This window comes from Grampus griseus, assembly GCF_964374135.1.
Source record: "Grampus griseus genome assembly, chromosome: 15".
NCBI classification, from domain to species: Eukaryota; Metazoa; Chordata; class Mammalia; order Artiodactyla; family Delphinidae; genus Grampus; species Grampus griseus.
Window position 1 is genome coordinate 58109452 of NC_139009.1, and position 23178 is coordinate 58132629.

At 41.1% G+C, this 23178-nt stretch overlaps 1 protein-coding gene across 4 annotated transcripts in view; it reads right to left on the reverse strand.

The window, feature by feature from the left end:
• Positions 1 to 6159: 6159 nt before the first annotated feature.
• AAK1 (AP2 associated kinase 1) overlaps positions 6160 to 23178 on the reverse strand; it is a 171689-nt gene continuing 154670 nt past the window's right edge. For all 4 annotated transcript variants that reach the window (XM_082671739.1, XM_082671738.1, XM_082671737.1 and 1 more), the window contains one exon: positions 6160 to 13194. In XM_082671739.1, coding sequence (XP_082527865.1) covers positions 12065 to 13194 — 1130 coding nt within the window. In that variant the 3' untranslated portion in view covers positions 6160 to 12064. The remainder of the gene's footprint in view (positions 13195 to 23178) is intronic.

The window sequence follows — 23178 nt, forward strand, 5'->3', positions numbered from 1 at the left end:
CGGAGCAACTAAGCCCGTGCGCCACAAGTAGTGAAGCCTGTGCGCTATAATTACTGAAGCCTGCACTCCTAGAGCCCGTGCTCCGCAACAAGAGAAGCCACCGCAATAAGAAGACTGCGCACCACAACGAAGAGTAGGCCCCGCTCGCCGCAACTAGAGAAAGCCCGCGCACAGCAACGAAGACCCAACGCGGCCAAAATAAATAAATAAAATAATTCTTTTTTTGCCAATTATTGGTCATTTACATTAAGTGGAAAACAAAACTGGTGAGAAACAGCACCTACAGTATGATCGCATTTACGTAAAATAGTTTGTGTCTCTGAGTATGTGCTTGTATGTGTGAGCATAAAGTGTCTGGAAGGCTGACTGCCAGCCTCCTTTCTCTTTCCCCTCCTCTGGCTGTTTTCAGTTCCTTAAATATGCTGAATTATTTCCCACCTAAGGGCCTTTGTATAAATTGTTCCCCCTTCAGGGAACAGTGCAGAAAGCCACAGGCAACCCCAGGCAAGGAAAAGGACCACTGCTTCATGATCCCAAGCCCCTTCCTTGCAGGAGGCAGGTGTAGAAAGAGGAGAAGAATGGTCTTTGAGCCTAACCAAGGGAAAGGAAGAAAGCTCTAAGGCAGATACAAGATGGAAGTTTGAAAGACTTGGCTAGATTTTTTAATACTTGACAGTAAGATAGAAAATAAGATAGTTTTTAAAGATGAAAGTAACCAGAAAGCAATGGGATTTGCTGAATTTCAATCAAGGAGTGAGGCAGGAAGAACAAAAAGATGACATTTAAGCCCTTTTTCTGATTGTATCTTACTGAACTCATTCTGTTCAAAATACTGGTTGTATATATATATTTTTAACCATTCCCTTTACTAGCTACTCCAAAGATATCCAGTTCCTCCTCATTCTTAGCAGATTTGACTTCACAGAGAAAAAGATAGAGGCCTTGGTGGTAGCAGTAGTGGCAACTGACTCTCTAAACTATTAAAGCCTTGCACAAGCTCACATACTTATCTCTTTCTGCTGAAGGCATCCAGAATATTCCACTTCAGGAGCTTTGTTTGGAACTACGCTTATCTACCTAAAAGTAGAGCCTCCCAAAAGATTTCAAGTGTTATAAATCCTCTCCCCAGGAGTCTAGCAGCCAGGAAAGATGGACTCTTATCACTGAAGAGGAGAATTGGCTCAGGGATAAGAAATCACCTAAGCAGACATTCTCACAAAGCTATCACATCTCTATTCTCATAAGAAACCATTTATCTTTTCCTAAAAATCATTTGTTTCCTCATAGGTGTCCTTCTCCCCTTCTCCTTCCCCTTCTCCTTCCCTTTGATGGAAGAAATGTTCACATACTGAGGTATGGGGAAGTTATTCTGGCTTATACATGATTTGGCTTGAACTTTATGCTAACTAAAATAGTCTGTCTTATCACTTGTCAACCATATATTGTACACATACTTTAACCATTGAAAGAATGTTGCCCACCATCCAGTTATATAAAGGGTTAAGTCACAGTCCGTTGCTGTGGCTCACAGTGGGAGCCCTGAAGGAAATTCAGGGGGAAAAAAACCAGCCCAGGATAAGGCATTCTGCGTTTTGAATAAACTGGTCCCTAGATAGTTATGATGCAGACCTCAGGAAGAATTTCAATGACCCTAGATTCTTGCATCTTCCCATACATAGCAGGTCACTAAAATCATTAACTTGAGATCGCTGTTCTTTGTGATTAGCAGTCATCTTTTATCAGGATCTATGCTTGACCGGCCAAAAACATCAGGTATCTCTGGGCTCCTCCCCTACCTCTTCAGAACAGTCTTCTCAGAGCTACTGAGAGGCTGTTTCTCAAGCTATAGTCCTGAGTTTGGCTTGAATAAAACTCTCTTCTATTCTTAGTTAGATTGTTTATTGATTATTTTGTTTGTTTGTTTGTTTTTGTTTTTCAGTACTCGGGCCTCTCACTGTTGTGGCCTCTCCCGTTGCGGAGCACAGGCTCCGGACGCGCAGGCTCAGCGGCCATGGCTCACGGGCCCGTACGCTCCGCGGCATGTGGGATCCTCCCAGACCGGGGCATGAACCCGCGTCCCCTGCATCGGCAGGCGAACTCTCAACTACTGCGCCACCAGGGAAGCCCTGCTTATTGATTATTTGCAGCAGCACCTTATTAAGATGATATTGGGTTGGACAAAAAATTCGTTCGGGTTTTTCATGAAGCCCGGGTTACGGAAAAACCCGAACGAACTTTTTGGCCAACCCAATATATATAAGCCCCAAATTCTAACTGCCACCATGAGTTATATTTTTCTGTGAATGCCCATGTAAGTATGTGAATAAAAATCTCTTTCCTCTGTAATAAGCTAAAGGGGAAAAGAATTTGAAAAAGAAGAGATACAGGTATATGTATAACTGAATCACTTTGCTATACACCTGAAACTTACACAACGTTGTTAATCAACTATGTTCCAATAAAAAAAAAAAAAACCTCTTTTCTCTTGCTAATCTATCATTTGGAAGTTTAATTTGCCAGCCGTCAAGAGTTGAACCTAAGAGTGTAGAGAGAGTTTTCCTCTCCAACACTGCACTAATCCTACCTCCTTCTTCCCATAGCAGAAGAGGCATCTTTCTTACCCAAAGCCAGTACCTCCACCTGTGTTCTCAGTCCATCTGCTTCCTTACTCCCCCTCCCAGTCCTTAGGGACTTCACCCAATTTATTATTTTTTTAAGTAAAATTTTTGTTCAGAATATATTAGATTTACACAAAATTTGCAAAGATAGTACAGATTGTTTCTGTTTATCCCTTACCCAGTTTTCCCTGTTGATAGCATCTTACATTACCATTATACATTTGCCACAGCTAAGGAACCAGCATTAACCAAACTCCACAGTTTTGCGTTATTCTCTTGGTTAGACTGGGGTTATAGGTTAGGGGGAGGAAGACCATAGAAGGAAGTGCCCTTCTCATCACATCATAGGGTTCGTGTTATCAACATGACCTATCACTGTTGCTATTAACCTTGATCATCTGGCTGAGGCAGTGTTTGTCAGGTTTTTCCACTGTGAAGTTACTCCCTTCTCCTTCCCCTTCCATACACTACGTTTTTGTTTTTTTTTTTTTTTGCAGTACGCGGGCCTCTCACTGCCGTGGCCTCTCCCATTGCGGAGCACAGGCTCCGGACGCGCAGGCTCAGCGGCCACGGCTCACGGGCCCAGCCACTCCGTGGCACATGGGATCCTCCCGGACTGGGGCACGAACCCGCGTCCCCTGCATTGGCAGGCGGACTCTCAACCACTGTGCCACCAGGGAAGCCCCGTACACTACTCTTTGAACGCACAACCCACACTTAAGTTTTGTGGAATTAAGCTCCACTTTGGGGAGATGGGGGAGCTAAATAAATTAACTGAAATTCTTCTGTATATGTCTTTTCTTCATTTATTTATTCAGTCATTTTTTATATCAGCATGGGCTCATGGATATTTACTTTATACTTTGTTGTAACCTAATACTATGTTATTTATTTCATTGCTTAAGTTGTTTCAGCTTTGAGCATTGGAAGTTCATTCAGGTTGGGTCTGTGCCCCTGTGATTTTATATATTATTATTTTTAGCACTCCTTTACTTTCCAGCACTACAGATGCTCCTGCTTCATTGTGTATATTTCCTGCTCCAGCCCTAGAATCTGCAATTTCTCCATGGAGCCCTGCTTCCATGGAGAAATTCCATTAGAGAATGGTTTTTAGAAACGAAGATCTGGGTGCTGGGTGTGCTTACTGTCCATTTACTATTCATTTTGTTATTCCTTCATCTTCATCTGCTCCCTCTCTACAGATTGTTTCTCCTTAGCTGCTGGCATACAGACATATTCAAGTGTTTCCCTCATTAATCCTTCTTTATCCATGTTCCCCACTGGCAAGCTCCCTAGATCTCTCTTCATTTCTGTTCGAGCTCTTAGCATGGTCACATTTTATATGAATTTGAAAGTGCTGTATGAAAGATTAGTAAAGTCTCAACTTGTGTGCAAAATATAAAATAAATACAAATATAAAAAACTGTCAGGTAAAGCACAATTTCAGGTGGGCTGAGGGAATTGTGATATTACCACATGTTGGTGCCACTAAAGCTGGTGAATCAAACAGAAATAGCTAACATTGATTGAGCACTTAAAGTGGGTCATTTTCTAAGCACACCTCATAGCAATCTATATCATGGGCATTTAATGTTATCCCCATTTTACAGATGAAGAAACTGAGTCCCTTAGAAGTTCAGTAATGTTTCAAGATTACACAGCTAGGAAATAATGGACAAGGGATCAATTTCCTATGCAATGTATTTCCATTTTATTGTAATTATATTCATTGGAATCCAGCCTTTTCTATATACATTTTACAATGGAGATTTATTCGTCAATTTTTAGTTCATTTCAAATTTTACCAACGGTTTCTACTACTGAGTTCTCTTGTGGCCACTATACCTACTAAATTCAAATTTCCTGAATCAAAATTTTGATTTAAAATGTCAAGATTTCAGTCTTCCATCAATTTTTGATGTGCAGTTTTAGCTGTTTTGAATTTTACTTGAATATGTCTACCAGTAGTATTCATTATAAACTGAAAAAAGGCTGACAGTTTATATTTAATTTTTGATTACTCTAAGAGAAAATTGTGATCCATTCCTCTCAGATAACGTAAGGTTTCTCTAAAGAGTGAAAAATAAAATATGTCCTTGAGGTCAAAAGGTCCTGCTCAAAAACAGGATGAGGCATGGGAGATCTGGTAGAACTACTAATTTCACAATATCTGACTTTAAGAATTCCACATGTAGCAATGGCGTTGGTCCCAAATCTCAGCACTGGAATATTGGGCTGCCTTCTGAAGGGAATACTTGGAGTCCTTTGGGCCTCTGGGCTAAGCTTACATAAAAGCAGGTTGAAGAAGTACTTGGTCTCCTTCCTTGTAGGCTGACATACTTCAATATGAGGAAAGATAAACTCAAGGAAAAAACACATGATGTAAGGGGAAAGATCTTCATCTTCAAATACAGAGAAACAGGTCTAAACCATTTATTCTTGGCTTTTCCCTGGGTCTCGCTCTGGTTCCTTCCACTTGGTTCTAACCTAGGGGACAACCCAAGGGCACCTCCTCCCTGGCTGGTCTCTTACCAACCAGTCTCAGGGCTGGCAAAAGTGAGTCATCAAAGGCTGTATGCAGAGAGACCACCCCAGGGGAGCTGGAGCTTCTAATTCTGGCTCTCCCTACAATTAAGGCAGAGATAAGTCACCACAGGTAAGCTCTGTCCACCTCTGCAGAAGGCTTCTCCTGCATCTCAGTGGGAGTGATGCATCTGAAAGGGTTTCCCCCAGAACAGTCTGAGTCACGATAAGGAAGACTACTTTTGGCTAATGAGAACTTGAAATAGAAAAAACATAAGAACTTCACATTGTAGAACTAGGTAGGGCACATATTTAAAGATAGATAGATGAATCAGATCTTAAATAAATCTTCAGAAAAAGTAGGCAACTCTGGCTTTATTCATGCATCTTATACTAGAGCTCTTTGGATCCCTGGATCTTCTTTGAACACCATGTCTGTGAACTCAGCCCATTACCAATTCTTCCTGAATCACGGATGTCAAGCTCATTAAAGCTTTGTTATGTTCTCAGATTCGGAAAGGACATAGGCAGGCAGGTTTTCCCCACAGTATGGATTTAAAAATTTTTAGGTATAATCCACTTCCACTAAAGATTTCTCTCTTTAGTTTCTTATGGTCTCTCTTTAGGGATTTTTTTTTTTTTGGAAGACTGCATATTAATGCAGGTCACATTCAGATAACACATTTTAGAAGTTCACAGGAAACTTTACATTGCAGGGAGCTCTGTGATTTTCCCAGCTCCGTCCTTATGGCTCCATTATCTTGTATTATTTCATTTATGCCTCCACAAACATCTAGATGAAAAGCAGGTCTCAGGAAATAACAATGCCAGCATTGGAAACCAACCAACAAAACAACCAACCAATCAACCAACCAACCAAGAGTTGCTCTTTGAAACTTAGAAATGTAGAGCTAGGCGTGGTACTAAGTGAAAGGTGCTTATGGAGTCCTTCAATCCTAGGAAGATCTGACTTAAGAAATAATACAAAGTGTAAATCATTTATTTTAATTAGGTCCATTTTAATAAAGTGTACAGGAGTTTACAACTCAAACAAGTATTCATAAAAACTATCAGATACATAAGATAGCTCACAGAAAGGGTGCAATAACATAAACCCAAGAGTCTGCAAAAAAGAGGTATTGCAAGAACTGTTAAGATTAACTCTATAAATGTTTTTTCCCTTTCTCATGTTCACAGACCTTGAGATTGTATGCACATATTGTTTCCTGAGGTCTGATGACCTCAACACTCCTTACAGCTGGGTCGACCTCTTCATTCAGTCAACTCAAAATATAGTCAGTAGGAGTTCGTTCACCTCTTCTGCATGGAACGAGCATGGTCCTTGGCCTTTATTCCATTCCTATCCCCTAACAAATGACGTTAAATATTCCCTCTTTCAAAGTAACATATTGCAGGCCTTGTAGTATTCTGCTCACTACTGCCCTCCCAATACCACACATGAGAGTTTAGGTCAAACCCTACTGAGTTTTATCCTTGTGGATGAGAAGAGCATGCTTACTGTGGAAATGAGTCTAAGGCAATGGCTGCTTTCTCTCACCTTTGTCCAGTACAACTCCAGTTCTAACTCGGTAGGCTAACGGAACTGAATTTACTCATTTCAGATACCTACTGTCACCTCTTGGTATTCTTTGGATGCCTTCATTAGGAGGTCTTCAACACCATGGCAGAAAGCATGAGGATACACACACACACTCCAATCACACTCCTCAAACAGGAGTCTTTGGTGGACTCAGATACAACTGACTTGCCTTTTCGGAGTGGGAAGGTGATATTGTCTTCTCTCACTCCCAAAATCTCACTTTAACTGACATTGGTAAAAAAACCACTTCTGTAATTCTTTACCAAAAGGAATCATATAGATCCTTCTAACACGTATATATGGTTCTATTAAATGCAATGTAGATGACATTGACTTAATTTCAAGAAAAAAACATTGTTATTATAAACTCAAAACACTTTCACTCATACTGAGATTGCAGAGAAGTAACTCAGACTAAATTTCTTATGGAATTACAAGTTACAGGAATACTGGACTAAGCCACCAGTGTGCTGGTTAACATTTAGCCTCTTTTTTTGGCTTGTGGGATCTCAGTTCCCTGACCAGGGATCGAACCTGGGCCCACGGGAGTGAAAGCACAGAGTCTTAACCACTGGACCACCAGGGAATTTCCCCATTTAGCCCTTTTTACAAGCTACTCTAGAGTTCCTTCAAACATAAACTTGCCCCTGCATTCTAGGGCACTCTGGGCCTGTGTTAGATCAAGGTGGAGAGCATGAGGTTTTTGGGCTGTGTCTCCAGAGTAAGGCTGGGCTTCTGCCAACCTTCCTTCATCCTTTCTTCTAGTCCATAAGAAAAGGGGAAGGTGAGCCATTTCACTCTTATTTGGAATTATTCCAGTGTGGTAAGATTATCACAGGCTAGGCTAAAATTTAAGAAAAAACTGTTTACAGTAACAAGGGAGGCAAATAAAAATTAGCATGATCATTCATTCAGTCATACCTCTCACTCCCCACTTATTGGTACGATTATAATAGGGGAATGTCAAGTGAGGAAATGAACAAGGAAGGTGAGCCAGGAAGACTTGCAGGGGTAGAGAAAAAGCAGGAAAGACCTGTGTCTGGCAGTTTAAAGATGGGATCTGGGCATCACATGTGGGAGGCCTGTTTCCTAATAAAGGTCAAGATGCAAATGAGGCTGGTAGGACCAGGAAGTCAGAGAGCAAGATGGCGTCCTGGCAATCAAGACACTGCCAGTGTGGATTCCCACATCGAAGCTGAGCAGCTAGTTGTTTTCACAGCCTAGCAAATTTATCTTGTAGCAAAAGAACACAAAAACAATTCCCAGCCAGATACTACTTTTTATTTTCAAACATTTTGAAACCCTTCCTTAAGTGAACTTCACAAGTTTGCAAGTGTTCTGGTGGTTAAAACAAACAAAACCAACCAACAAACAAGTAGTCGACAGTCACTGGAAAAAGCAAGAATTTAAATTTACATGATTACATTTAAAATCTTCACGTTTACTCCAGAAAGCAGGATTGGAGGATTAGAACTCAGGGATGGCTGTGGGCATTTACAAGGAGCTCTTGCCTCCTTACAAGCTGTGGTCTCTTCAGAGGCTCTCCTATGTACCTTTCATCAGAATAATCTGGGTTCCAAATTTCTCATAGAAAACTGCATCTGTGTGACCAGCAGCAATTCCGAACTTGACTGGCCTGTGTTCTCCAATTTTAATTCCAAACACACAGCAGAGAATAACATCTTTCTTTATTAAAGGGACCCAAGGGACTCCATTTTAGGTAGTATCCTTCCTGCTAAAGAGTGAGTTGGATCTCACCTTTCTCTAGTTTCCTATAATAAAATTTCCTATTTGATAGGATGCATACATACTATATAACCTATGTTTTGACAACTTCCTTAGGGAAGCAAATACAGCATGATTGAATTTCTATTGTCAGAATCACTCTGACAGGTGATTCTGGTGAAATAGGTGATTACACCTATTTTAAAGAAAACTGAAATCCGCTACTTTTTGAGTCAGCGAAATGTCCACCAAATAGTTGAAAACATTGATGTACGTGTATTCTAAAACTTACTAAATAATGGGTCAATAAGATACTGGTATTTTTCTTGACAGTTCACAAAGGTTGCCAGGTTAAACTCAGACCTAACATGGGCGAGTGAATACATATAAACCAGTCCACACATATGAAATTTTCAACTCAACAATGAGTGGGCCCAAAATGAAATGGAGTTTGTGACATAGATTTCTTTGGGTCCTGCCCTGCATCTGCTTCAAGCGTCAAATTTTGTTCATTCCATTTTCCAATCTAACCAGGATTTGGAGCTAAAGGGTTATCTGTGTGTGAACCCAAGAAACAGACATGCTAAATATTTTTCACCACACATAAGATAACTTCATGAATTCAATAGTGCCTGTTAGTCCATTAATGTGGATCCTTTAAGAGTTCATTAGTTCATGCCGCGGGTCAATGCTTTACGTCTAAATGTACCCTGGCTCATTGTGCTCCACTGAAATGAAAGGTCACAGGTTCCTGCATTCCGTATATGTGTAAAGCAAGTAACACATAAAACAAACTAAAACAAGTAACGCAGTATTTTGTTGATTATATGTTTTCTTTTCCCCTTAGCGTTAACCTAATGCAGTAGTTGTTGGAAACATGCATTCGCTACTAATTCAAAGCGCCCTGAGCACTCCTGATTCCCTTAAAACGAAAATTTTCCAGATTTCCAGATTCAGGATGGACTCTGGCAAGAACATTTTATCTTTATTATTTTTTAATTTTTTGGCCACGCCGTGCAGCATGCGGGATCTTAGTTCCCTGACCAGGGATTGAACCCATGCCCCCTGCACTGGGAGTGTGGAGTCCTAACCGCTGGACCGCCAGGGAAGCCCCAAGAACATTGTGTCTTTACATGATGCATTTACTCTATATGATCCAAAGTAGATCAGCGCAGAGTTCACTAGTTATTAACTAATAATTAATGTAATCCGATAGTCCTAAAATTTTCATGCATCATTCAGTAAGAACACCACAAAAGTAATCTGCATGTGTTTATATTCATTTCTTGTTCAAAAAAGGTATTTAGAGTCTCCAGCCATCATAGGTCTCCAGTGAGAATAAAAAAGGATTACAAGCACAGCTTGACAAATGATTCAATTATGTAATAAAATTACCAAGATTTTATTGATTTTCACCTTGAGAACTAAAATATCAGAAGGGGAGTGATCAAATAACCAAAGGAAAGTCATTTTGCAGGACTGTTACAGAGGTAATCCTGAACACCTCTGGTGAATTAGAATGACCTTCTGCTTTAAGAGTTTCTGGGTGAGAACTCTCCTTGAATATTCCCATCCTTTTCACTCCTGCACGTGAAGGCTTTAATTGATAAAGGCAAGGGAAGAGCTTGGGGTGCTAAGTTCCACACCTGTTAGCCAAAACTATTCAAATGGAAAGATGATTCTACATCCACTGTTACACAGAAAATTCAGAAATGATCATTGGGAGAAAAGCCCAACGAACATTTAACATCCATAAAAGTGAAGGACCAGCACTGCTGAAACCTCAGTTGGAAAATCATTGCTAGGAGCCCTGATCCAGTACCTATTATTTAAATTTATCTTTTAACCTGGACAGCTGAAATAGGTGGAGACTAAACTAGAAAATGTCTTGAAAAGTGTCTGTTCATATTTTACTGCCAAGATCCCTGAACTTCAAATTTAAAAGTGTGACACTTAACTGCAGTTGAGTTTGGCATTCAGGCTTGATTCTTGGACAAATTTCCCATAATCCTTAATTCATTAATCTGGGTTGGTAAGCAACTCTCCCAACATCTCCAGCTAATGGAGAAATCACTAACATTTACTACAAGTCACAGGAAGCTTTCAAGTTGAAATAGGAAATTGAACATCTTCAGCAGAAATCTTCCCACTGAGACATAAGTTTCATTTCAAGGCACTAATAATAAAGGGTATGAAAACAGCCAAGAATAAGTCAGATCTTTCCAGAAATACATTTCAAAAACACAAGTGAGGCACCTATCTGACCTACTTTAGCATCCAAGGGGACAGAGAATTGAAAGGTTTTCATGGCTGGCTGGTTCAGCTCTTTTCCTTTCTCCCAAACTTATTTACATGTCTCAGATTTCTATTTCCTCAAGAAGCAGTAGACAAAGGTGACAAGGATGTGGAAAAACAAACAAGCAAATCTAGTTTGTAGCCTAGTCTCATGATTAATTAATTTCCTATTGACAGCATGGAGTGCTCAGACCTAAGGTTTTTAAGTACTTTTTAAAATTACTTAGACCACAAACCCAGTGTTTGGAACTGTAACATTGTGCTCTTTTCTATTGTTCTGAGGGGGAACTGTATAAGGATAATTAATTTTTCAAGCCTGTGTAAATGGAATTTGTTCATAGCAAATTCTAGAAGGAAAAAAAAAATCTACTTAGAAACTTCAGTTCCAACAGGATTTTCCTATACATTCCAATGAATTCAATTTTGCCATGAGAAAAGAACTCGATAAAAACAGGGTTCAAGTCAGTTAGGTCAGGAGACCAATGTCAGCAAATGAGTGATTGTGGAGGTACGCGAGGTGGGACAGGGTTTAGCTAAAGGATGAATGTTTCCTGTGCACACAGACATGCACACACATAGCTGTGTGCTCACACGAATTTTTAAAGTGTGCACATGGGGAAGGCTCAACACTATTAGACACGAGCATAGATATCTGTTTGCATTTCTACAAAGGAAAGGATCTGACACACGTCACACACCCACAGACACTCATGCACGAGGACCAGTGTGGCTTGCACAGACTCAAATCCAGAGAATCCTTCTAGAGCTGCCGGCTTCACAGGAATGATGCGTATCTGCGGGATTACACTTCCTTTTGATGTGCAGAATTTTTATCTGGTTTTCTTTCCTGAAATATACCCTTTTCAAGAGTATGAAACCAAGTCCGGGAGGAACTCATCTTGATTCCTTGATAGACATGACTCAGAACAGGAACTACAGGAGTCAAACTAGCAATAACATGGCCCCTTTGGGAAGTTATTTCTGGATTTACTGGGAAGTAGTTCTAGACTTAAACAGTTTCTAGGCAAACAACAAAAAGCAGAGCTCTGGGTGGAGATGGAGATGGAAATGCCTGGAAGTCCAGAAATCAATATAAACAAAAGAATTGAGCATAACTTAAAGGAGTTTCAACTAACTTATCACCTCGACTGAGTTTGCTGACTGAAGAATTCCTGCTGACTCATGGAACTGAAAGATAATAATTGATATGTCAATATTTCTTCTTAGGAAGGCTCAGCTGGGAGTGATGTGGTGGGTGTTAAGGGTGGGGTAGAGACAGAGGCCTAAGGCTCAGGTATGGCTCCTAAGGTTTCTGCTTGCCTGATTTCGAAGGAAAGGGCGCTAAAGCAAAAGGATCAGCAGCTGGCAGCTCCGTAGTCCTGGAGGAAAGGGATGTGATGGCAACAGAGCCAGCTATCGACTGCTTATTGGTTTGCGAAACAATTTTGTAGGCAGCGATGGGCTGGGCTTCTGGACTTGGCTCATCTTCTGGGCTATAGTGACGGGAATATTTGGATAAAGACTGGGGGCGGAATGGTTTGCCAGCCACGGGGCCTGAGACAGATTCTTTCTGGGGCTGAGGTCCTTTGTTTCTGTCATTAGGGTGGGCGCCAGATTCCAGAGAGGTGCCCCTGGGAGAGACGCTGTCAAGATGTTCTGCTGCTTGTACAGAATGGGAGGGGTGGTTAGACGGTTGGGCAAAACCAGCCATGGAATACTGAGCTCGGACAGAGGGATGCACGGCTCGATCAAGGCCCGGGAGCAGAGGGATGTCATTGGTCTGACGGAGGAGACCGGGCTGCGCAGGAGACTCTGGGGAGGCGCTCTGGGCAACGGTTAACTCCTCCATGCTTTTCTTCTTAGTGAAAGGAGCTCTCAAGAACACGTCCGCCTCCTCTGGCTGGGAAGGAGCCACGCCGCCCTTGCAGACAAATGGGGCTTTGGTGAAAATGTCCACGTCATCCGCGGGAACCCTCGAGCTCCTGAAGGGAGCAGTGGCGAAAACATCTGGCTCACCGAGTCCATCAGCGGTTGGCTGCGTGAGGGCTCCGAACTGGTTCTTTCTTCCACCTTGCGCTGCCTTGGCTTGCTCAGGAGAGACTTCTGGCTGAGTGAAGGGAGTGGCTCCTCCCAGCTTCCCCTGCGGAGGCCTGCAGCTCTCATCCTCTTCTGACGACTCCAAGAGGAGAGGTCGAGACCCACTGCAGTCCAGCATGTCCCCCTCGAGGTCGGTCCCTTCCTCTTCACTGCTGTGGAACGAGCTGTTGCTGGAAGGGCCATCTCGGGCCAAGTAGTCATATTCTAAATTGTTCTGAGTTTTCATTCCAGGTACTCTGGAGGGGTCTGGATACAGGGGAAGGTCTTTAAAACCCGTTGATTCTTTAAAGTGCTCTACAGTTATTACAGGATAGGGATTGGGCTCTCTCTGGATACCTAGAAAAGCACAAAACGCAGAATTAATGCACAGGTCCATTCAACTCTCCTTGGAACATTTAATGGTCAACCCGTGGCAGAAACATTGTGGAACCAAATAATAGATGTTGAAAATGGAAAAGGAAAAACAGAAAAAGAAAAGTCAGGCAAGGAAACTGCACACAAACTGGAACACAACCAATCACGGTCTCACATTTCGGAACACGATAGGCACGATGTGCAGGAAAGGAGATGAAGATGTTAGGCACAAAGACATTCAGCGTAACTATGCAATGCTCCTACGCACGGGGCCAGGCACTGACACCTGCTCTACCTGGTGCTGGCTCAGGATGGAATGAAAACAAACCCAGTCACTCATCTCCACATCCACCATGACAGTTCTGGCTGATGCAGAAATACTGTCTGGGGACAAACTCAAATCAGATGCGACATGTGGTCATCTGCTCCACACTGCCTGTAACTGAGGATGGAACCTCCCCCCCGCCAAAGCAGGAGAACGTGGCTGCTTGATAAATGCAAAATTACTTGATGATTTACATCATAAGTACTATTCAAAGAGCACAAGAGTGCCTCAAATATGAATACTGAAGGCACTTTCTAAGGGGAGGAGACATAATCAAAATCATATTAAATCAATCACCTTCAGCTAGAGTTGCCCTGGAATTTTGTTTTCAGTCTTCTAAGTTAGCAAAGATCTCCTCTGCTTAAATGAATCCATCATAAAGTTCTTTAAGCAGAAGGAGTAAAATGCACAGGTAATTACAGAAGTATTTGCAAACTCTAATAAACGAATCTATTTTTATCTAGGTAGAGGTGCCTCAGGGTGCTCTGGCTTTTAAAATCAAATAGACAATTATCAGAATGCAAGAGAGCTTACCTTCCAAGAAATATTAGCAGGTTGGAAGTATGTCATTGGGCACATGTTAGCAAGAGGGCAGGAAAAAGGCATATGTAACTAAGCAAGAAGAATCCAGAGAAAAGCGTGGCTGGGGGTAGAGATATCATGTCATCATGGGTTTCCCAACCCACCAGGGTAAGAAATTACAGGTACCATGATTTGGACTCTTATAGATGACTCAGAACCTCTGTACAGCGGAAATTCAATCATCCCCTCCCCACGTTACCCTCTCCCCTTCTAAGCAAACCATTAGGTAGTAGAAACTTCTGCTAACAATTTTCCCCTGCTAAAGTTTCTGCTTGAATTAATCACACAGAACACAGCAGAAGCAACATCAAAATCAATTTATTGGGAAACCAGTTACTTAGAGGCATTACATTGTAAAGAGACGTAGAGAGAGATCTGAACATTTTAGAAGACACTGTACAAAAATACTATGTTTCTCTGAATCCTGTAACTTTTTAGCAGTGCTTCTTTTTAAACAGTTCTGACCTTAAATATTGTTTTCAGAAACAAAAAAGGTGGGTCCCCCCCCACCCCGCCACCATTTTTATTTCTCTTTCTAGAACTCTGAATGTATTTGGTGAATTCCAAATTACAGTCTTTAAGTTAAATTCTGTACTGGTGCCAAATGGCTTTCTGAATAGTATATGAAGAGGATAAATGTTTCCTTGCATTATAACTTTAGTATGTGCACCCATATGGTGATAGGAAAGCGTTAGTCAGGGGACAGGAAATAAACAGAACACCTTCTCCTTTGCAATATATGTGGAAAGACATAATTCTAATCTCTCAGGCAAGTATATCGATGTGAGATCTGTCACAGTGATTCCCAGATGATGATGTCTGTGGGGAAATTCAAATGAAATGGGGCAGAGAAGTTTTCCAAGATAAGATTTGCTGAGCAAAGTGGTACGAATGGCCCCCAAAACTCCTTGAACTGCTTTCTAACACAGTTATCAGTTGGACAGTTTTTAGTTCCCAAAATTAAGTCATGACTTCTCATCTTCCAAAACCACCCTAGAAGCTGATGTGGTTCTGTGGGAGAGCAAAATATCTCTTAGGAGAAAACTGGCAAATTTAGTCATGACCAACTCTGGCCACCATGGGAACCAATAATGAAAATGAGCACTCGTTTGACTGAAGCTAGTGCTCTGGGGAAATTTAAATGGAACGTAGTCAAATCAAATTGTGTGCACAGACCTCCAAAAAGCAGCTACCTATAGAACGCAGGGCATCTCGGATGCCTGCAGTGTTAGAGTACATTGTGAGAGCTGTAAAGTACCAAGCAGGGGTACCCACGTGCAGAGTCAGACAGGCTAGAAGGGCATTCCTAACCTATCTAAATTACTTACGTTAAAAGTGAGTTCTTGATCAAGTCAACTGTAAATCTGCCAACTCAGAGCATATTCTATGACCTTCATGATGAATAGGAAAAATCACACCTAAAATTGCGACAACTTTTAAAAATTTATATATAGTCACAAAAATACTATAACATCAAGTTTGAAAGGAGAACTAGTCTCCAGTCCTTCAAAACAAGGCCAGACCTATTCCATCTCTGTCTTTGAACATGAATCTGCTCTATAGGATTGGAAAAGCACCTTTAAAGGATTTTCCCTTGAAGGCCAGATCTCTTAACCTTTCCATTCCTTTTAGAGGAGGTGCAGTATGACCAAGGCTGAGAGCAACCACCCTTTGTAACCCTCCAAGCCTGGCGTTCTGGAGAACAAAGACACGCAGTGGGTATGGGGCACGCAGACATCCACATTCCCTCAGGGAATTTTGGTGGTGGCAGCACAAGAAACAAAGCAGTCAAGAGAAGGACAGAGTCTAAATAACTGTAAACAGAAGATAGACATTAAATCTTGTTGGCAGTTAGAGGGTTTTTTTTTTTTTGAATATGCGTGTGTTATTGCAGGGAGGGAAAGCATGTATTTTCAGGGTGAACAGTCCTTGTATATGAATATAGCCTTGTACTGTCAGAAAAACATGTTGGAAGCAGTCTGCCTACTAGCAATGAAAGATTTATACTAATTTAACCTCAGTGCCTTGGCCCAGTTCCTTTGGAAACCAACGGCATGCAGAGCAGATGCCCTGTGACTAGAAAACTCAATAAAGCTAGGCAGTTGTTCTTGGGGTAGGGGTGGGAAGTGATGGGGGGGCGTTGGGCTTAAACCTGGGACCTGGCCTCACAGGGTCAGGGTCTCCCTTATCAAGCATAAGGGTCTTCCTTATCAGGAAGCTTAAGGTAGGGCATTTTGTTCTAATTTCCTCAAATTAAGTCATGTCTCTTTTCATTTTGCTTTAGCACATTAAATTAAGCAAGAAGTCAAAACACACTTCTTTTTCTTGCTCTGATGTAGGACTGTGTGCCAGGTTAAGGTTAAGCACACTTTTTGACACTTCCACTAGGAATAACTCCATTTGAGTCTATTTTGGGGCTGCAAATTAATGTCGATTTCAGTAAGAGCTTATATGCTTCAGAAAGAAGGCATCCTCAAAAGTATCTGATGCTTTGGCAACTATCCTCACCAATTCCCTATTAATTTCCAAAGCAACTCAAAGTGCTGAATAATTTAGAATAGGTTTACCCTGGAAATTTTATCTGATGGACAGTGAGGGCCATGTTTCCTAAAAAAGAATGAAAATCTGAAGACAGAATTGCAGGCTGGATATTCCTGAGTGCAATATATCATGCGTGACCAGAATTTTACTTTCTCCCAAACTATAAAGAGAAATAACAGTTATAGGGAGTGTCAAAGACATAATTCTTGCCCAAAACTGAAGGTGAAATCTTGGAGTATTGGGAAACCTTCTCATATAGTTAGCAAATAGAAAGCAAAATACCCTTTACAAGAACTTCAGAAATGTAGCACCAAATGAAATTCGCACTCTCAGAGCTGAATCAGGGAATCAGGAGATGTACATCAAACTAGTAATTTCCATGACCTTTTGCTTAGATAATAAAATTAAGCACTGGGTTCTACCATATGCTGTGGAGTTGCATTAAAACCCACGCCTGGCGAATAAGATATTTGATGGGGGACAACACTGGCTAGAGGCGCTGGGTCTCTCAAGCCAACAGAGCAATTAAACGAGAGAGATTTCTCCCTGGGCATAAAACTGCCGTTGCCAACATAAAATGTTTAATTAAATTAGCCTGGGTACATTAAAGATTAAATTAGAGGAGGGTAGCTGCAAATCTGTGCTCTCTTTTACAGCTCCATGTCTGGTCATATCAAATGCAGGCTCACAGGGGTTTTACTCTCTATGACCGCAGATGAAGCCGGGGTAGCCACGACTCATTAAAATGTCCTCTGCACGTCTCTCATACGTGTCTGCACTTTCCTTGTGCACAGGTGCTTATGGTCACTCAACAATGTGTTTAAATCCTTTTTGCAAAAGTGGGTTTTCAGATCAGGAAAAGAGCAGCTACTGTAAGTTATTTATTTATAGCTCTGAACATCATGCTCCTGTTTTAACAGATAAAAGTCTTTATTTTCCTGTATGTTTACATAAGAAACTTGTTTACAGACTTGTTTTTTATACAATACTTGTGTAGCAAAGTTCAAATTTCACATTTTTCTGTATAAGATAGCTTCATGTACCTCTGTTTGCTTTGTCTTCTTGGGAGGACAGGATAAAGGTCTGTGGTGAATACACATCCGTGTGATGAGGGCGTGTGCGACAGGGCAGAGAATACTCCTAGGGCAAGACTACATCAGAGTGGGAACCAGGAAGATATCTTCCATTCTAGCAACTACCATGCTGCTGCACAGATCAGCATTGTCCAAAGAACCTCTCTCCCCCATCACAGTGAAAGGAAACCCAAGAGAAACAAAATAGTATCTTGTTACAGATTATTTGAAATGGAGGCCATCTGGGATTCATTCTGACTCAAGAAATCCAAGCACATTCAACTCTAGGAACATTACTAGTGGGGAAAAGGAAAAGGCTAATAACTTTGTGCTGGTAAAATTACAGTCTCTTGAGAGGAATAAAAGATGGCTTTGTAATATCTGGAGCGTTTCAGTAAAGGTACCATTTTAAGTATCCATCTAATAGTTTCTCTGTTCTGCCTGGCAGCCTCTAATCTGCTTAATTCAGTACTTTGGGCAATCCTGTCATTTTTATCCCCAAAGTCTAAGTTCATGGCTACAGAATTCTGAATCTTACAGACTGAGAAAGCTAAGACTCCTGGAACTATAGACAAACATCGGCATGGGAGACTTTATTTTGGCCGAAGTTCTCTACAATGTGCATCTGTTCAGCTGAATTCAGCCTCTGGGCTGAGGTCAACCCCCAAAGTCTCCTCCTTCCCCCAGCACTACTGAAGGCAGAACTGTTCCTGACCTGGGCGGTCGGGGGGGAGAGGTTGTGTTGCTTTGAATCATTTATCTCAGGAGACCCCGAAAAAAGGATTAGAAACAAAGCTAATATTTCATCTTGAGAAAAACAGGTTCTTTTCCTGGATTTGTTCCCCTATAATTACTAGCAATCCAAGTTCTATAATTCTAATTTGGGAAGAGTCAAGTCCAGTATCAAATGACACTGAACAAAGTGACAACCTCTTTCAGAGGTATTTTAAAACCCCTATCTTTCAATTTTCCAAACCATACTAAAGACAGGCGAAATCGTATAAGTTCCCTTATTCAGAATATTAAGGAAGTTAAGACTGATTGCTGTCACATTCCATTATAAGATCCTCTCTGGGAATCTTCAGTGAATTATTCATTCTTCTTACTATCTTCAATAGTAACCACTCTTCAGCTTAGGCGAGTGATTTTGCTTTTTGGAAACATCTAAATGTTATTTAGAACCAAGAGTGGTAGGAAAAGATCAAGAAAGAGAGCATACTACTTTCAGATGCTGAAAGCGATACTAATTAGATAATACAACTGATTTTCTTATATTTTATTATCTTTCTTGATAGTATTGAATATTTCTAAGGAGAGAAGTTTCAAAAATAACATAAATGGTGGCAGCATCATTTGAATAAGTATGTTTCCCAAGTAAAACCAGATGCCTTTGAAGGGAACACTCAATTAGGTATCACAACTCTGATACATCTGCTAAAGAAATCATTAATTATAATCACATTTAGAAGTGTCCATTTAAAGCTTATCTCCTCTGAGGGCTGTGCTTTTAAAAACACTGGGACTCGAATTTGGTGATCTAGTTATCTGAATGCTGTAAAGGGAAAAAAATCCAATTTGTGATGTTTTCTGGTACAGGTACTACTTTTGCACAGTCGGAATAAAAGCAAATCAGAAACATATGCTTACAGTTATTTGTCCATTTTTAAATGGCAGGTCCTCAATTATACAGTTTAAAAAAATTGAAATCTTCTGATACTGTTTTGTTGGAATAGGTAGATACGTGTGCGTAATATTAAAAAAAAGGGAAATCTATGTCCAACACTCTGTGATGATTTATGGGTCTCTTCAGATAACCAAGAGAGAGAGCAACCCGGGTTAGTGAAAGCCCATTGTAATTCTCTAAAATGTAAATACTGCTACAGTAATAGTAAGAGCTACAGAAGATAACTGAAGAACATCAGGATTATATAACTCCTTCATAGTCCTCCTGAAGCATCATAATAAATACTTAGAACCCTAGAATTCTATAACCTTAAAAACCATCTAGTCCAAACCCATCATTGTCAGTAAGGAGCAGCCCTAAGAAGTGAAGCCCCTGCTGAAGCCCCACTAGGCCAGGGACTGGCAAAGGTCAGGACAAGCTCCCAGGTGGCCTGTCCTGCCCGGGTCTCTTCTCCCACCACCTGCTTTAGGTCCCACATCTGTGAAATGAAGTGGATGGACTAGAATAATCTCTAAGGTCCCTCTTGTAGCTCAGTCTACAGTTTCAAAGTTCTATCAATTATTAGCATACTATACTCATCTCAAATAAACCCTTTTAGCTCAAGGATGATGCTATAAACTAAAGAGGTCCCTTTTATCAAATCACTCACATGTCTTCTTTAGCAGAAAAATAGTTCTCTCCTTTGAAGCCCTACTCCTAAAGAATAAACTCAAGATAATTTCATGTCATTATCCCCCTCAGGCTTCCTCCACCCAGTCTCTCTCGTTTCTAGTCTATTCATTTTCATTAACATTCTCCATTAAGCTTTATTGAGCCAAATGACTAGATAATATATCTCAATGTGATTACGGGTAATACATGAAAGGAATAATTTAGAGACACTTACCTAATTTCTAAACTGTACTCTTCATGGTTTCAATTAAATTGAGAAACTAGATATTTCAATATATTTCTAACATGTATATATGAAAAAAATCAAACTGGAAAACATAAGCATAAAACATTATTCTTATTTAAAAATAAACATCTCTTTCATTAGTTTATATATTCTTTCTATGTCTGGGAAAAAGAATACCATTTTGATCGTCAGTAATATTCCTGTCCATAAAGGGGCAAACCAAGTCCCATTTTCACTGCTCTCCAATCATGGAGAGCTCTTCGAGGATATCTTTTTTTTTTGCGGTACGCGGGCCTCTCACTGTTGTGGCCTCTCCCGTTGCGGAGCACAGGCTCCGGACGCGCAGGCTCAGCGGCCATGGCTCACGGGCCCAGCCGCTCCGCAGCACGTGGGATCTTCCCGGACCGGGGCACGAACCCGTGTCCCCTGCATTGGCAGGCGGACTCTCAACCACTGCGCCACCAGGGAAGCCTGAGGATATCTTTTTTAACCCTCAGCAGGTAGGTTGTGCCTCCCTCAATTTTGGAAATGACCCATTATCCTAACAGAGGCCTGTACTTAGTGTGTCTAGTTTCAGCTGACACGGAAGTACTTAAAGTCAGAAGGAAGACTGAAAGGTTCCGACTTTTCCTCTGATACCTTTCAAAGGCTGTTCTCACATTGCTGGGGTCAAAGCTTGACCTCCAAGGTACAGGGTTTTGCAGGCGGTTGTTGCTGTTCAGCTTTCTTTTTTTCCCCCTTAAAGAGCAAACGTGAAGAAGAAGAAACAAAAGTGCTAGACAGGGAAATGAGCAAATGGACCTGGAATTTTATTGGTACAAATCTGATCAACTAAGAGATTCCCTTCTGACCATGAAAATGGCACTCAAGGAAGAGAACCAAATGGGGTTCTCTGTGCCTACCTCTTTCAAAAGGGTGATTTTATAAAACTGCTTTGCATGTAAGGAAAAAAATATACTTCGGTGAGTAAGGACATATACAGAGGGTGACCATGAGTCATGTTGTCACATCAGTGCAGGGGCCTTTATTTATTTTATGAACAATATTCTAAGGTTAGTGAGAAACTATGGTTTGTTTTGTTTTTTTAAATCTAGGATGCCAAGGAAAACCCACTGAACATATTTCATTGGCTGCATCCTTCAATTCAAACATCAGAGAGAAAGAAAGGTAAGTAGCCCAAGTCAAACTGTGCCTAGTGTGTCAGCATACTTATTTCTGATTATCTGAAAATAAACAACATGCTTATTCTACAAAGACAGAGGACCTGCTGAAAGCTTATAGCAACACACAAGTCTACTCAAAATGATTCCATATGTTACACTGTAGGATTGCTGCGTAGTTAGTTATACAAGGGAAAGAGATCAAAACCCTGTACAGACACCTGATATCGGACTTGAAACGCCAAGTGGAAACAGAACTATTCAGCGTCTTCATTTATACACAATTTACAATATTTGATTCAAAATAAAAATCACAAGAAAAATACATCTGTTTCTGCTACAATTCCTTCCCCTCCCCCATCCACCCCCCCATGAAAAGTCTTCTAATAAAAGGTATCATATTACCACCACTGTCTGGTTTTGGTCTAATTCTGAGATCCCGGCTTGGGACAGTTAACACGAAAAGGAATGGCAATACTTGGAATTTATATCATGTACACATTTTATCCAAGGATCTCAAGTACTTGCAGTCATGTCTCCAGATCTGAGAAATCACGGTTCAATGGAAGCCAGAGTGCTGGACGAATGCTGGGCAGGTTGCATGGGGTGTGAAATCCCTTGGCTAAGTCTACGATCAAACAAGGTCAAAGTTGGTTGGCTAGAGCTGGGCTCAATTTCTCTTTCCAAACATACACCATCAGTCAGTTTTACCCTCTCTTAAACCACGCACCCATCTCCAGGTTACTACCTCGAGTTAAGACCAACTGAAGAAGCCATGTCCTCATGATAATGCAGCAGCATAAAAAGCAAAAACAGAGAAACACATTCATCAGCAACTGGCCAAAGGAGATGGGGTTGGGAGGATTGATTTGGGAGGCCATTCCTAGCAAGAATGAGACAAAGGTGTCAATTCACTAGTTTCAGTTACAGTTAAGCTTTTGGTGGAGTCGATTCCAGCAGAGGTGAAGCTCATGGCATCTAGCGTTTGATTTAAGATAATGCTATTGAAGAAGGGTAATGAGAAAACACAGCAAACTAACAGAGAGGAGCTGGCCAAGGAGTATCTGGAGGGCCAAAGTGATTTTCTTTCCTTATCATCTCTATGGGAGAAGGCAAGGGGTAGTAGGAGATTAGGGCTAGAAGCCCCTTATTTGCAGATTAAAAAAAAATCATTTTCTTTTAACTCTGTAATGAAAATGTATATTACGGTATGAAGGTTACAGAACTGCATCTGCTACTGGGTCACGGCTACAGGTCTATGAGCTGATCCACCAGCAGTAAAGACCTGGCTAGGTTGGGAAGACTGGACTCAGAGCTCCCACTGCTGTTTCTAGAGTGCCCACCTGGAAGTGGAGAGATAGGAATTCAGTACAAAACACAGAGGGTTAGGGTTTAGATGTGCAGAACAAGCAAAGGAGAAACACAACAAACCAAAACACCCTAGAGAAACAACAATTTACATTTTGCAAACTCTTAGATGTTAATTTTTAAACATATAAATTAGCGATCCACCACCTCCCACCAAACGTTCAAGCACTGTGTGCATACCCTACTGTAGGCAGGAGACCTTGCAAAGAGGATGCTATTTTCAAATGAATATCTATTCTGCCTGAGAACTGCTGGCTGTACACTAACTTCCTGATAACATCAACTCATTTCCCTGTAAAGTAAAAATCCGTAATTTCTGATTTGGGGAGGAATTG